The sequence below is a fragment of the Leucopleurus acutus genome (assembly GCF_964270905.1).
Source record: "Leucopleurus acutus genome assembly, chromosome: 3".
Taxonomy (NCBI): domain Eukaryota; kingdom Metazoa; phylum Chordata; class Mammalia; order Artiodactyla; family Delphinidae; genus Leucopleurus; species Leucopleurus acutus.
This window is the reverse complement of record NC_139145.1, coordinates 12,819,731-12,836,649: the sequence shown is the minus strand read 5'-3', so window position 1 is coordinate 12,836,649 and position 16,919 is coordinate 12,819,731. Positions and strand designations below refer to the sequence as shown.

The 16,919-nt window shown below is 48.2% G+C and overlaps 1 protein-coding gene across 1 annotated transcript in view; it reads right to left on the bottom strand.

Annotated features, from left to right (window-relative positions):
- CPAMD8 (C3 and PZP like alpha-2-macroglobulin domain containing 8) overlaps positions 1-16,919 on the bottom strand; it is a gene marked incomplete at its 3' end in the record, with an annotated part of 95,933 nt that overhangs the window by 38,979 nt on the left and 40,035 nt on the right. Inside the window, exons 20-22 of the mRNA XM_082836630.1 lie at positions 6,882-7,113; positions 1,787-1,940; positions 1,240-1,370 (exon numbers count right to left, since the gene is read on the bottom strand). Coding sequence (XP_082692756.1) covers positions 1,240-1,370; positions 1,787-1,940; positions 6,882-7,113 — 517 coding nt within the window. The remainder of the gene's footprint in view (positions 1-1,239; positions 1,371-1,786; positions 1,941-6,881; positions 7,114-16,919) is intronic.

Sequence of the window (16,919 nt, the reverse complement as noted above, 5' to 3'; positions counted from 1 at the left end):
GCAGACAGAGGACACTGCTGAACAGCATGAAAGGGAGGAAAGGCTTGAGGATAAGAGAGTCCTTCTCTGTGCATCTAGAAATTCCTCCTGCAGAGGAAGAAGACAAGAGCTCCAGGCCTCCAGATCAGGCTGGCCGCACTGGGGGACTCGCTGCCTCCTTGGACTGAGGTAGGGCAGGCTGTGGTCCAGGGAGCATGCTCAGGCTGTGCAAAGGGTCACCAGGGGTCTCTGCATTTCCTGTTGAGGCCATCCTATCCTGCTGGCTCACAGAGATCGCGTGCCTCATCTGATGACACACTCGGAGGACTCCATCACGTCGTGTCAACAAAGCGGCAGCAGTAACCCATCCACCTCCAGGAGTTCCGCCCAGCGCGTGTGTGACTCCAGGCGCTGATGGGAACCATTTGTGCTCAGCTCCACCAGGACTGCAGCCAGGAGGGAGGGCAGCTGTTTGCAGCTGGGCTACTGGGGAGGGGCAGAGACTCGGGGCCACTGTGAGGAGATTCCGTGGGGCTGCTGTGTGCTCTCCATGCAGCACTAAACAGGAGTCTCTCCACAGCTCTGGGCTCTGATACATCTGAGCAGCCCAAAAAAGATGGGGCATTGCTGCTGCTACAAGCCCAGCACTGTGAAGCGCCGTGTGCATTCTCCAACCTCCCCCATGCTATGGGGTGAGCGTGAGCCTCCCAGTCTTACAGAGCAGAGTCGGAATAACAAGACACTCGCTGAGCCCCATGCGTAAGTGGCAGATCCCAGATTCACAGCTCGGGGATGGGTCGGGGGGCGGAGGTGGGGGTGGAGGGCAGGGGGGGTGGGGGTGGGCGCGGTGGTCTGGGCGCCCCTGCTGGAGGCTCCGTGTCCTTCCCACACGGCCATTCCAAGGACAACCCTCTGAATGATGGGTCACAGCCCCTACAATTGCCTGTTGACAAACGGACAACCAGGAGACAGAGGCACACCACCCTCCAGGGTGATCAAGCCGGGGGTCAGGAGGACACTTCCCTGCAGCCCGTGTGAGTCCCAAATCACTTCACCAAAGCCTGCTCTGCTCCTTGGAGAGGAGATGGATGCCGCAGTCCTCCAGCAAGGCAGCCCCGTCACCTGCCCCAAGCCCCAAAGCAGGACTCATGGGGGCTGCCCTGGCCCTGGCTTGGGAAGGGACCACACTCTCCGGCCCCAGCCTCACTGTTGAGGTAATCAGGCCCTGACCAAGTGCCTCGAGTGAGGACATAGGCTTACCTCAACCATCACACCGCGCCGGATGTGATCCCTCCCAATGGGGACCCTCCTGTCAGCGTAATTCTCCTCCGGGGTTCTGATCGACTTCCCATCCCGGCAGCAGCTCGTTTCTCTGTAAGCCAGGGCTTTGGCTGCGGAGATTTGAGTACTCGGTGCTGGCTCTCAGAACAGGTCCCTATCCGGCGCTGTTCTACACCCCACCCTTGTCCCAGGCTTCCCAGGTGTGCATGCACACATACGTGTGTGTATGTGCATATGCGCGTGTGTGCACGGTGTAGGCTGGATGCGTGTGCATGCATATGTACGCATGTGTGCAAGTGTGCGTGCATGTGTGTGCTACCTCGGTTTGGCATCTTAAGAGACTGTCTTCCCCCAGATGAGGCCCCCTACCTCCTGATCATTCCCTCTGGCCTGCATCCCCAGCAGCTGTCTTGCCCCTTGATCTCATCTTCTGCCCCGCTGACCCTTCACCCGTGCCTGGACTCTGCACCTGAACCCCTTGGCGGCCTGGAGAGTGGAGCTGCCCCAAGAAGCACATGACCCTCACCTGTGATGTTGCTGAGACCCAGGTCGCCAAAGGACAGAACCACCCAGGAGGGTTCCATCTCCCCGGGGACCACACACGTCTTCTTGGTCAGATGGCGTTTGCCAGGATGTCCGACAAATTGGATGCCCTTGGGAACTGAGATCTTCACGTAGACCTGGAGAGTGTGGCAAGAACCATGGTGCCCGGAATCTGTGTGCCCTCCCAGCACACCCCACTGCCCACTGCACTCCATCCACCCTGGCAGCCTTTCCCCCAAAGCCACGCTCTCTTTGGGAGGCTCTCTTTCCATTTCTGATCAGAACAAACTACTTACCATTGTCCTGCTGGGAGCCCCCTCCTTCCCTCAGCCCCCTGAACCCTCACTGGTCCAGCTCTCCCTTGGGACCAAGGTCAATTCAAGGGCTGTCTCTCTGGCCAAGCATGGGATAAGAGGGGCCACTCCATATGCAGGCCCCGCAGGGAACTTCATCGGACCCTCTCTCCAACCACTGAGGTCCACCGAGTCATAATAGAGTTCGGGTGTGCACACGTGTGTGTCATGTGTGTGCTGTGCATGCATGCGTCTCTGTGTGCACACCTATGTGTGTAGGCGTAGCATTACACGATGTGTGAGTGCACGCGAGTGAAGGCAAGTGTCTGCACACATGTGCACACATGTGCAAGCATGGCTCTCTACACGTGCGCTTGTGCACACCATGTCTCCACGTGCATGTTGTGTACGTGTGTGTGTGTTTATAACCCTCCATCTACAACAGGCTCTTTGCTCCCCATGCATTTGTCCAACCAGCACATATGCAGCACCTGGTGGGTTCAGGAGCCCTGCTAGGAGCTCAAGAAACAGGTCTGAACAGACAAGAGCGACCCCTGGGCCTCAGAGGCTTCACGTGCCTGAGTCACACACACACGCAGGTGTGCACAAGGAAGCTTTACAGTGGCAAGTGTGGCAGTGTCGGAATCCTGCCCAAGCGCAGGCCCAGTAGAACCTGAATGAGAACGGTTGGTGCAGGGTGCTTTGGGGACTCCCCCATTCCCCTCGAGACAGCATTCTTCTAGAAAGTTCTTCCAGGGAGGAAAGAAGAAATTCAAGCGTCAAGCATCAGTGAGATACATTTTCCAGGTGCTGGATGGAACCCGCTGTCCAGGCTGAGGGGTCTGGATGTGCCTGTTTTCCTGGAACCTCAGGAAGAGCACATGGAGGTGGGGGGGCGGGGGGGCGGGGAGGGCGGTTCCTGAAATTGACGTGTGGTGATCCCTGGACACACCTGCTGCCCGGCAGGGCTTCCTTCTTCCCGCTGACAAGCCAACCACCAGTGCTTGCTAGGAGCTGAAATGGGCACCTGGGGGGCCTGCCTGCAGTTCAGGAGGGAGCCTCCCATGGGGGCCACCCTGTGATTAGGGACCACCCTACATTTATTCTGGCTTTCTGAAATTAGGGTCCTATTCCTCCTAGCCATAAGCTACATAAAAAGCATGAATGATAAAGGTTCTGGGTTTGGGGGCACCTTTATCCCAGCTGACTGCCCTGAGCCCCTCACATGTCCTCCTTGGCCCCCTCCAGGCCACCGCGTGGCCACTGCCGTGGTTCTCACTCAGTGGCTCTCACTCAGATTACTGCACAAGCGTCCCCCTTCTCTCCTGCTCTTCCAACCAGACCCTAAAGCCCAGCCAGACTGTGTCACGGTCAGTTTCTGGGACAGGCCAAGCTGCCTCCTGCCTGTCCCTTGCATATACTATTCCCTCTTCCAGGAATGCCCTTCCAGGGCTGGTGCCCAGCTTAAGCATCGCCCAAAGACTTCGGCGTTCAGAGAAGCCACCCCTCCTCAGGGCTTCCCTGGCTTCCTGTAGACACTTAATTCTTTTTTTTTTTTTTTTTTCTGGCCGCACTGTGTGGCACGGCTTGCGGGATCTTAGCTCTCCAACCAGGAATGAAACCTCTGCCCCCTGCAGTGGAAGCGCAGAATCCTAACCACTGGACGGCTGGGCAATTCCCGATACCTAATTCTAACACAGGTCTGCCCCTCACTCCCTGGGGGACCTTGAACATACGATGATGCCTCTCTGAGCTTCCCAAGCGGGAATGATTCCATCACAGCCCCTCCTTCCTCAGCCCACGTGGGCACTTGCTAATGATACAGTTAAAATCATCCACCCGGCACTGGGCACAGAGATGCGTGCCCAAGAACACCGAGTTAGTGGCATCAGAGCTCCAGGTGAGCTCAGGCAGACCCCACGTCCTGAGCATTGGGGTCTTCAGATTCCCACACAGAGCCTGGCATGCATCAGGTATCGGGCGATAGCTTTTGAGTGAACGAATTCGAATCACTCACATCTTACACACAGGAATTCCTTTCTGGTGGCCTCTGGGTGTTTCATTTCTATTCCAGACTTGCACTGACCCCTTTTTGTTTCACTTGGAGTTTTCTTTTCATTAAAGACCCAAGACAGAAGTTCCTGTGTGACAGTACATTACGTGTGGAGTCAAATGCAAATACCAGCCTCAAACCCGGACTGTGCCAGGCAGAAGGCAATGGGAGGGGTCCTTTACTGGCCTCAGGGCCAGCATACGGCATTCTGAACAACACGTTCTTGGGTAGATGTAATCAGTCGGCAGAGATATAGAATTTGCAAAGGAAAAAGGGAGTAAATGATTTCATGGAAGCTCAAGGTCAGCCTCTGAGCTGAGACTCAGAGACTCGGAACACTGCTGTCTCCACTCTGGGCCAGGCTCAGAAATGATCACAGACATAGCCGAGAGAGCAGGGGGTGAGGGCAGATCTCTCACACCCAGATAAGGAAACTGAGACAAAGTGGGCTGGTGAATGGAAACAGCAAGCTGAAGTCCAAAGGGTCGTCTGGGGGATGCTGAGACAGGTATGCGCTGGGACTACAGCTGTGCCGCGGGGGATCCGCCACCTCCACTCAGGACCTCCACCCCCAGCAGCCTCGCTGCCCTTCAGGTGGCAAATTCCAATCACTCCCTGGCCAGAAGGGCTTGTTTTTCAAGAAAAGCCAGAAATCTGGGCAGGGGGTGGATAAAATCTCTTGGTTTCCAGTGTAATTGGCCTGGGGCTGCCCCTCCCATCTCTGCCCTTGGTGGGGAATGTGCCAGCAGCCTTGAGGGGGGCGGGTGCACACACATGGGCAGGGCCAGGACAAGGTTAGCAGGCTCCCCCCGGCTGGCTGGGGTGAGGCTGAGACCTGTAGCCTGACCTCCAGGCCAAGCTGTGGAAAGCAGGCTTGCTCCCAGCTAGACCCCTGGCCCTGCACCCCACTCACTCCTCCATTTGCAGCCTCGGCTCCCAGCTCCCACTCCTGAGGGCTGCCCCTAACTCTGGGAGCCCACCTCCTCTCTCTTCCTGCCACTCCCCAGCTGACATCCAGGCTGAGATGGCGCAAAAGGATTACAAAGGCAGGGGAGGAGGGTGCCCCTGCCCTCCTGCAGCCACACTGCTGCTCAGGCCCCAAACACCCCTTCCCTATCTTGCCCCCACCTGACCCTGGTCCTCGCGGCTCCCTCCACATTGCCTGCCATCCCTCCTCCTCATGAGGGTCTGAAATCCCCAAGCCCACCTCCTTGGGGTAGCTGTTACCGGTTGAATTGTGCCTCCCAGGAAGATATGTTGAAATCCTAACACCCCCACCCTGTACCTATAAGTGTGACCTCATTTGGAACTACGGTCTCTGCAGACGTCATCAAGTTCCAATGAGGTCATTAGGGTAGACCCTAATCCAATAAAACAGGGACTCTTCTCAGAGGAAATTTGGACACAGAGATAACAAGAGAAGTCACCCTGGGGCCCCTTGATGAGATGAGGCGACAGCTCTGTGACCCCAGCCAGGTCGGGTCTACCAGCCCCTTGCCAGCCTGAAGAAGCTACAGAAGACAGACTCTGTCGCCCTTTATCCTCCCAGTAAAGATTTCTTGGGGTTCACGTCTCTCAGGGGGGATTTGAGGTAGGAGGTAGAGGGGCCCCTGGGCTGGACAGCTGGTGTTTGCCAAGTGGAGTAAAATTGGAGCTTTTTTTCCCTAGACACTCCAAGGCCAAAGTTAAAGGCAGGAGCTGAGCTCTGCTGGAGTAAAGAGATAAGATGACCACTCCTGAGACCAAGGAGACCTCCCTGACTACACATGCGCAGAAAGGCTCCTAGGGGGTCAAAAAGGAGGGGGCGCCACCCCACAATAGGTGATGCCAAACCTCCCACAGGCCTCTGTGCTAGAATCCATCTTGGCAAAAAGATACGCAAGCATGTTGGAGCGGGTCCTAGGGCAGGTCAGATGTGGGAAGAGAAGGTGCTGACGACTGGCCGAAGGTAAACAAAGGCCGGGAAGAACTGCTCTGTAGAAACGATTTAACCGCCCCTTTACTGCACTCCTTCTCATTAGGGAGGATGCCCACACCCTTCCTCTCTGGGTGTGTACTTCTGCCTTGCTTCTGTCTTAAATAAACAACAGTCTCTCTGTGTGTTCTCCCACTTGCTGTGCTGTGTCTCTCATCATAAACTTCACCTGTTTATGCAGGTTTTGCCTCTTTGAGAAATTCATTTTACAAACAGAGCAAGAGCCAGGGAAACTTTGCTTCTAGCCTCTGGCCCCTGGTGGTCCAGTGGCTAGGATTCCTGGTTTTCATCCAGGCTACCCAGGTCCAATTCCTGGGCAGAGAACTAAGACCCTGCTTCAAGACCGCTTGCTGGTGTCTCTCCGAGATCACCTGACTCCATGCCGTTCCATATGATACTCACCCTCCCACACTCCTGCAGGGTCAGGAGTCAACGACAGTCGCAGTCGCTCCGTCACATCCGTCACCCTCTAACCCCGCCATGCACACACTCCCACCCCCAACCTTCCCCGGGTGTAGACAGCTGGTGAAGGAGAAGCTGACTCATCCAGCCTCTGCCTCACTCATATCACAGATGCTGTCCCCCACGGCCCTCCAGGATGACCCCATGCCGCCCTGCCTGCCCCACATCCCAGGTGCTGTGCCCCTCCAACCCCTCCCCCCAGGATGACCCCACCTCCCTCTGCTTCCTGCCATTAAGGAGGCCACCCCTCTCCCCCATAATGGGAAAGGTTGTGTATGGAGGGCGGGTTCGGTACCTCGACGCAGGTGTCCATGTAGTTGTAGATGCTGAGCGGGATTTTGGCCTGCTCCCCGCGGACCACGTTGGGGGGCAGGGTGAAGTCGACAAAGAAGGGCTTGAAGGTCTTCAGCAGAGTGGGCTCCGCAATGCCCAGGCCCCTCTCGGCAGACAGACCCACTGCCTCACTCACCCAGCTGGTGATGGAGTCGGGGACCTGCACGCTGAGTGTGTCCTCGCCTGATGGATCACTGCGGAAAGACGGACAAGCGTGTGCTCTTCTCCACGGCCGTGCCGCAAGCGGCCAGGTGGGAACAGAGGAGTCCAGCCGTATGGCCTTGGGCCCCAGGGTGGTGCCCCCCGCAACTGCCCCGGCAGCTTGGAAATAAGCATTCAAGGCACCCCACAGCGTGTGACAGGAGAAAGTCATCCCTCGGCCCTGACTCGCCCTAATCGGAAACATGAATGTCTCTCACGACAGCTGTGATCACAGGACCATTCAAAACATGGGTCCAGAGAGGCAAACTCTGGCAGTGTGTGCTCTGCCCAGTTTAGGGGAGAAAGACACTGAATCAAGGGGACTGGTCACTTAGAGCATGCTTGTGTGTCTCCCAGAAAGACATGTCCAAGCCCTAACCCCTGGTAACCTGTGAATGGGACATTATTTGGAAATAGCGTCTTTGCAGACGCCACTAGTTAAGATGAAGCCACACTGGAGTAGAGTGGGCCCTAATCCAATGACAGGTGTCCTTAGAAGAGGAGGGAAATTCAGACACAGAGAGAAGAAGGCCAGGTGAAGATGGAGGCAGAGACTGGAGTGATGCAGCCACAAGCCAAGGAATGCCTGCCTGTGGGGGACACCCACACCTCCTGGCCTGGCATCCTTGTCCCATACACTCCTGCGGAGCCCAGCTCCCTGTTAAGGGCGTATGTGTGATTTTTCAGGCCTGCCCACAGGCCTGCAGGTCTCACGGGGTGGGAGTAGGGTAGGGAGGTGAGGGGTGCGTGTGCACTGGGGTCTCTGAGGGGAGCTGCAGCCAAGGACTCGGGGCCCCTGGCTGGCCCTGCTCTTTTCATGTTTGCATTCCCGGCCCAGAATTTCCATTCCCAGGTCTCTTTAGCATAAGGGACCATGGGCAGAGGTTTTCTTCAGACACCTCTGCCAAGGCCTCTTTATGGTCAGAAGGAAACACGGAAGACACCCCTCCCCAGTTGGAGTACTTTCCCACTCCTAACTCTCTCCCCTGTCCACCCCCAACCCCACCCCATGGTCCATAAGGCTGCTGGCGCCTTTTGTTCAGGGCTCCCTCCAAGTGAGATGACCCCTATGTCTTGGCGGATCCACCTGACAGTGGGCCATTCTGTGGGGAACAGAACAGGGGGAGACATACACAGAACACTCTACCCAACAACGACAATGGAACACACGTTCTTCTGAAGTGCACTTGGGGTATTTTCCAGGACAGACCCATAGGTTAAGCTACAAACTAAGCCTCAGTGGGCTTAAAAAGAGAGCTAGCATACAAAGTCCCTTCTCTGACCACAGTAAGATGAATGAAGTTAGAAATCAACAAGAGAAGGAAAGATGGAAAATTTACAAATGTGTGGAAATTAACACATTCTTAAACAGCAAAGGATCAAAGAAGAGATCACAAAGGAAATTAAAAAGTACTTAGAACTCCCTCTTGCTAGAGCATTGGAATCACAACTAACTGCTGAACAATCATAGACAGGAAGACACTGGAACTCACTAAAAAAGATACCCCACATCCAAAGACAAAGGAGAGGATGCAATGAGACGGTAGGAGGGCTGCAATCACAATAAAATCAAATCCCATAACCGCTGGGTGGGCGACTCACAAACTGGAGAACACTTATACCACAGAAGCCCGCCCACTGGAGTGAAGGTCCTGAGCACCACATCAGGCTTCCCAACCTGGGGTCCAGCAACAGGAATTCCCAGAGAATCAGAGTTTGAAGGCTAGCAGGATTTGATTGCAGAACTTCAACAGGACTGGGCGAAACAGACTCCACTCTTGAAGGGCACATACAAAGTGTGTGCATTAGGACCCAGGGGGAAGGAGCAGTGACCCCATAGGAGACTGAACCAGACCTACCTGCTAGTGTTGAAGGGTCTTCTGCAGAGGAGGGGGTGGGCGGCTGTGGCTCACCGCGGGACAAGGACACTGGCAGCAGAAATTATGGGAAGTACTCATTGGTGTGAGCCCTCCCGGGGTCCTCCATCAGCCCCACCAAAGAGCCTGTAGTCTCCAGAGCTGGGTCGCCTCAGGCCAAACAACCAACAGCGAGGGAACACAGCCCCACCCATCAGCAGACAAGTGGATTAAAGTTTTACTGAGCTCTGCCCACCAGAGCAACACCTGGCTCTACCCATCACCAGTCCCTCCCATCAGGAAGCTTGCAGGAGCCTCTTAGATAGCCTCATCCACCAGAGGGCAGACAGCAGACACAAGAAGAACTACAATCCTGCAGCCTGCCAAAGGAAAACCACAATCAGAGAAAGATAGATGGAATGAAAAGGCAGAGGATTATGTCCCAGCTGAAGGAACAAGATAAAACCCCAGAAAAACAACTAAATTCCAGAAAAAGAATTCAGAATAATGATAGTGAAGATGATCCAGGACCTCGGAAAAAGAATGGAGGCAAAGATCGAGAAGATGCAAGAAATGCTTAACAAAGACCTAGAAGAATTAAAGAACAAACAAACAGAGATGAACAATACAATAACTGAAATGAAAACTACCCTAGAAGGAATCAATAGCGGAATAACTGAGGCAGAAGAACGGATAAGTGACCTGGAAGACAGAATGGTGGAATTCACTGCTGTGGAACAGAATAAAGAAAACAGAATGAAAAGAAATGAAGACAGCCTAAGACACCTCTGGGACAACATTCACATTATAGAGGTCCCAGAAGGAGAAGAGACAGACCCGAGAAAATATTTGAAGAGATTATAGTCAAAAACTTCCCTAACACGGGAAAGGAAATAGCCACCCAGGTCCAGGAAGTGCAGAGAGTCCCAGGCAGGATAAACCCAAGGAGAAACATGCTGAGACACATAGTAATCAAACTGAGAAAAATTAAGGACAAAGGAAAATTATTAAAAGCAACAAGGGAAAAATGACAACACACAAGGGAACTCCATAAGGTTAACAGCTGATTTCTCAGCAGAAACTCTACAAGCCAGAAGGGAGTGGCACAATATATTTAAAGTGATGAAAGGGAAGAAACTACAACCAAGACTACTCGACCCGGCAAAGATCTCATTCAGGTTTGACAGAGAAATCAAAAGCTTTACAGACAAACAAAAGATAAGAGCACTCAGCACCACCAAACCAGCTCTACGACAAATGCTAAAGGAACTTCTCTAAGTGGGAAACACAAGAGAAGAAAAGGACCTAGAAAAACAAACCCATAACAATTAAGAAAACGGAAATAGGAACATGCATGTCGATAATTACCTTAAACGTGAATGGATTAAATGCTCCAACCAAAAGACACAGGTTCACTGAATGAATACAAAAACAAGACCCATACACATGCTGTCTACAAGTGACCCACTTCAGACCGAGGGACACATACAGACCGAAAGTGAGGGGATGGAAAAAGATATTCCACACAAATGGAAATCAAAAGAAAGCTGGAGCAGCAATACGCATATCAGATAAAACAGACTTTAAAATAAAGAATGTTGGGGCTTCCCTGGTGGCACAGTGGTTGAGAGTCCGCCTGCTGATGCAGGGGACACGGGTTTGTGCCCCAGTCCGGGAAGATCGCACATGCCGCAGAGTGGCTGGGCCTGTGAGCCATGGCCGCTGAGCCTGTGCCTCTGGAGCCTGTGCTCCGCAACGGGAGAGGCCACAACAGTGAGAGGCCCGCGTACCGCAAAAAAAAAAAAAAAAAGAATGTTACAAGAGACAAGGAAGGGCACTACATAATGATCAAGGGATCAATCCAAGAAGAAGATATAACAATTATAAATATATAGGAGCACCTCAATACATAAGGCAAATGCTAAGAGCTATAAAAGAGGAAATCGACAGTAACCCAATAATAGTGGGGGAGTTTAACACCGCACTTACACCAATGGACAGATCATCCAGACAGAAAATTAATAAGGAAACACAAGCTTTAAATGACACAGTAGACCAGATAGATTTAATTGATATTTATAGGACATTCCACCCAAATACAGAAGATTACATTTTCTTCTCAAGTGCACACGGAACATTCTCCAGGACAGATCACATCTTGGGTCACAAATCAAGCCTTGGTAAAGTTAAGAAAATTGAAATCATATCAAGCATCATTTCTGACCACAACACTATGAGATTAGAAATCAATTACCGGGAAAAAATGTAAAAAACCACAAACACATGGAGGCTAAACAATACGTTACTAAATAACCAAGAGATCACTGAAGAAATCAAAGAGGAAATCAAAAAATACCTAGAGACAAATGACAATGAAAACACGATGATCCAAAACCTATGGGATGCAGCAAAAGCAGTTCTAAGTGGGAAGTTTATAGCAATACAATCCTACCTCAAGAAAAAACAAAAAATCTCAAATAAACAGTCTAAACTTACACCTAAAGGAACTAGAGGAAGAACAACAAACAAAACCCAAAGTCAGTAGAAGGAAAGAAATCATAAAGATGAGAGCAGAAATAAATGAACTAGAAACAAAGAAAACAATAGCAAAGATCAATAAAACTAAAAGCTGGTTCTTTGAGAAGATAAACAAAATTGATAAACCTTTAGCCAGACTCATCAAGATAAACAGGGAGAGGACTCAAATCAATAATATTAGAAATGAAAAAGGAGAAGTTACAACCGACAACGCAGAAATACAAAGCATCCTAAGAGACTACTACACGCAACTCTATGCCAAAAAAATGGACAACCTGGAAGAAATGGACAAATTCTTAGAAAGGTATAAGCTTCCAAGACTGAACCAGGAAGAAATAGAAAATATGACCAGACCAATCACACATAATGAAATTGAAACTGTGATTTAAAATATTCCAACAAACAAAAGTCCAGGACCAGACGGCTTCACAGGTGAATTCTATCAAACATTTAGAGAAGAGCTAACACCCATCCTTCTCAAACTCTTCCAAAAAATTGTAGAGAAAGGAACACTCCCAAACTCATTCTATAAGACCACCATCACCCTGATACCAAAACCAGACAAAGAGACTACAAAAAAAGAAAATTACAGACCAACATCACTGATGAATATAGATGCAAAAATCCTCAACAAAATACTAGCAAACAGAATCCAACAACACATTAAAAGGATCATACACCATGACCAAGTGGGATTTATCCCAAGGATGCAAGGATTCCTCAATATACGCAAATCAATCAATGTGATACACCGTATTAACAAATTGAAGAATAAAAACCATATGATCATCTCAATAGATGCAGAAAAAGCTTTTGACAAAATTCAACACGCATTTATGATAAAAACTCTCCAGGAAGTGGGCATAGAGGGAACTTACCTCAACATAATAAAGGCCATATATGACAAACCCACAGCAAACATCATTCTCAATAGTGAAAAACTGAAAGCATGTCCTGTAAGATCAGGAACAAGACAAGGATGTCCACTCTCACCACTATTATTCAACATGGTTTTGGAAGTCCTAGCCATGGCCATCAGAGAAGAAAAAGAAATAAAAGGAATCCAAATTGGAAAATAAGAAGTAAAACTGTCACTGTTTGCAGATGACATGATACTATACATAGATAATCCTAAAGATGCCACCAGAAAACTACTAGAGCTAATCAATGAATTTGGTAAAGTTGCAGGATACAAAATTAATAAACAGAAATCTCTTGCATTCCTATACACTAACAATGAAAGATCAGAAAGAGAAATTAAGGAAACAATCTCATTCACCATTGCAACAAAAAGAATAAAATATGTAGGAATAAACCTAAGGAGGTAAAAGACCTGTACTCAGAAAACTATCAGACACTGATGAAAGAAGTCAAAGATGACACAAACAGATGGAGAGATAGACCATGTTCTTGGATTGGAGGAATCAATTTTGTGAAAATGACTATACTACCCAAAGCAATCTACAGATTCAATGCAACCCCTATCAAATTACCAATGGCATTTTTTACAGAACTAGAACAAAAAATCTTAAAATTTGTATGGAGACGCAAAAGACCCCGAAGAGCCAAAGCAATCTTGAGGGAAAAAAACCGTGCTGGATGAATCAGACTCCCTGACTTCAGACTATACTACAAAGCTACAGTCATCAAGACAATATGGTACTAGCACAAAAACAGAAATATAGATCAATGGAACAGGATAGAAAGCCCAGAGATAAACCCATGAACCTATGGTCAACTAATCTATGACAAAGGAGGCAAGGATATACAATGGAGAAAAGACAGTCTCTTCAATAAGTGGTGCTGAGAAAACTGGACAGCTACATGTAAAAGAATGAAATTAGAACACTCCCTAACACCATACACAAAAATAAACTCAAAATGGATTAGAGACCTAAATGTATAAGACCGGACACTATAAAACTCTTAGAGGAAAACATAGGAAGAACACTCTTTGACATAAATCATAGCAAGATCTTTTTTGACCCACCTCCTACAGTAATGGAAATAAAAATAAACAAACAGGACCTAATGAAACTTAAAAGCTTTTGCACAGCGAAGGAAACTATAAACAAGACAAAAAGACAACCCTCAGAAGGAGAAAATATTTGCAAATGAATCAGTGGACAAAGGATTAATCTCCAAAATATATAAACAGCTCATGCAGCTCAATATTAAAAAAACAAACAACCCAATCAAAAACAGGGGAGAAGACCTAAATAGACATTTCTCCAAAGAAGACATACAGATGGCCAAGAGGAACATGAAAAGCTGCTCAACATCATTAATTATTAAAGAAATGCAAATCAAAACTACAATGAGGTATCACCTCACACCAGTTAGGATGGGCATCATCAGAAAATCTATAAACAACAAATGCTGGAGAGGTTGTGGAGAAAAGGGAACCCTCTTGCACTGCTGGTGGGAATGTAAATTGATACAGCCACTATGGAGAACAGTATGGGGGTTCCTTAAAAAAACTAAACCTAGAATTATCATATGACCCAGCAATCCCACTACTGGGCATATACCCAGAGAAAACCATTATTCAGAAAGACATATGCACTCCAATGTTCATTGCAGCACTATTTACAATAGCCAGGTCATGGAAGCAACCTAAATGCCCATCGACAGACAAATGGATAAAGAAGGTGTGGTACGTATATACAATGGAATATTACTCAGCCATAAAAAGGAACGAAATTGGGTCATTTGTAGAGACGTGGATGGACCTAGAGACTGTCATACAGAGTGAAGTAAGTCAGAGAGAGAAAAACAAATACTGCATATTAATGCATATATGTGGAATCTAGAAAAATGGCACAGATGAACCGGTTTGCAAGGCAGAAATTGAGACACAGATGTAGAGAACAAACGTATGGACACCAAGTGGGGAAAACAGGGTGGGTGGTGGTGGTGGTGGGATGAATTGGGATATTGGGATTGACATATATACACTAATATATATATAATAGATAACTAGTAAGAACCTGCTGTATAAAATAAATAAATAAAATAAAATTCAAAAAGAAAAAGAAATGTTTTTGCAAAGATAAATGATATGTCAAAAATTAACTGTTATACTTTGCTACTCAAATTATCTCTGGATTTGAAAGAAATTTTTTTAAATCTCTGCAAAAAAAAAAAAGAAAAAAAGGACTTAGAGATGAATGAAAACAAAAGCACAACACACCAAAACTCACAGGATGCATCAAAAGCAGTATTAAGGGGGAAATTCATAGCTGTAAATGCTTACATTAAAAAATAAGATCTCAAATAAATAGCCTAACTTTGTAACTTAAAGAACTTGAAAAACAAAAGAGATCAAATAATAAAGAAGCAGAAATAAAAGATTATAGCAGAAATAAACGAAATAAAGAATACAAAAATAATAGAGAGGGACTTTCCTTGTGGTCCAGTGGTTAGGACTCTGTGCTCCCAATGCAGGGGGTCCAGGTTCGATCCCTTGTCAGGGAACTAGATCCCGCATGCTGCAACTGAAAGGATCCCACATGGTGCAATGAAGATCTCGCATACCACAACTAAGACATGGCATAGCCAAATAAATAAATTAATTAATTTTTTTTTAAAAAAGAAAAATAATAGAGAAAATCAATGAAACCAAAAGTTGGTTCTTTGAAAAGATTAATAAAATTAACAAACCTTTAGCTAGATGATCTAAGAAAAAAGAGAAAAGACTTAAATTACTAAAATCCAAAATGAAAGTGGGGACATTACTACCGATTCCATGGAAATAAAAAAAGATTTTAAGAGACTACTATGAACTACTGTACACCAACAACTTGGATAATCTAGATGAATGGACAAATTCTTAGAAACACAAAACCTACCAAGACTGAATCACAAGGAAATAGCAAATCTGAATAGATCTCTAACAAGTAAGGAGATTGAATCAGCAATCAAAATCTTCCCAAAAAGGGAAGCTCTGGATGTGATGGCTTTGCTGGTAAATTCTATCCAACATTTAAAGAAGAACCCTTGTGCACTGTTGGTGGGAATGTAAAATGGTGCAACCACTGTGGAAAACAATATGGTGAATTCTCAAAAAATTAAACACAGAATTACCATATGATCCAGCAACTCCACTTCCGGGTATATACCCCAAAGAATTGAAAGCAGGGTCTCGAAGTGATATTTGCACATCCATATTCATAGAAGGGTTATTCATAATAACCAAAAGGTGGAAGCAACCTAAGTGTCCACCAAAGGATGAATGCATACACGAAATGTGGTCCACCCATACAACGGAATGCTATTCAGGCTTAAAAAGAAAGCAAATTTTGATACATGCCACAACAAGGATGAACCATGAGGACACCATGCTAAGTGAAACGAGCCAGTCACAAAAGGACAAATACTATATGATTCCACTTACATGAGGTCCTTAGAGCAGTAAGATTCATAGAGACAAAAAGTAGAAGAGTGGACGCTAGGGGGCTGAGGGGAGGGAGGATTGGGGAGTTAGTATTTAATGGGGACATAGTTTCAGTTTTGCAAGAGGAAAGGAGTTTTGGAGACGGAGGGTGGTGATGGCAGCGCAACAATACGAATGCACTTATTACCACTGAACCGTACACCTAAAAATGGTTAAGGTGGTCAATTTTATGTTACGTGTATTTTACCAATTTTAAAAATTAGAAAAGAAAAAAAAAAAAGAGCTGACGCGTCCTTGCCTGGGCCCAGCAAGAACCTCCTCCTTGGTCTCAGATCTGTACTCTCTGACTCATCCTTGCTCCAGCCAACAGGGGCAGAGAGACCGTCTCAAATCCCAAATGCCTCCCAGCAACCCTCTGTGGCTCTCCACACCCCCACCACAGAGCACACGGCCGTCACACTCCCTGCCTCGTCCTCTTGGCCCCACCTGCCTCATCCCAACCATGTGAAAATCACCAGCCTCTCCCAAGCCCCAACACTTGCTCATGCTGGTCCTGCCTCCTGGATCCCCTTCCCCCCTTCTTGTTTATCTATCCTGTGGGACCCAGCTTGGGCTCCACCTGCCCTGGGAGTCTTTCTAGCTTCCCCAAAGGGTCCCTCTACTTCCTCCCAAGGCCCGGGCCAAGCCCTCCGTGAGAACACTGGCCCTACTGAAGCATGAAGCCCCTGGAGGCATAAAACATAAATTCTACGCGTGAGGGGACCCTATCTGCCTTGTTCAAGGTGCCGTCCCTGGCACCCAAAACACTACCCAGCACCCAAAACATCACCCAGTACACAGAAAATAGATACATTTTTACTCTCCGTACATCTCTGATGATGGACTGACAGCCCATCTTAAATCTGGACTCCCAGAACAAAATGCAGTAATCAGCTTCTGTTCTGACCAGCGGGGAAGACTGCCCATAATGAGGACGAGCACATCCGTGAAAGCAGCCTGAGGAACCCCC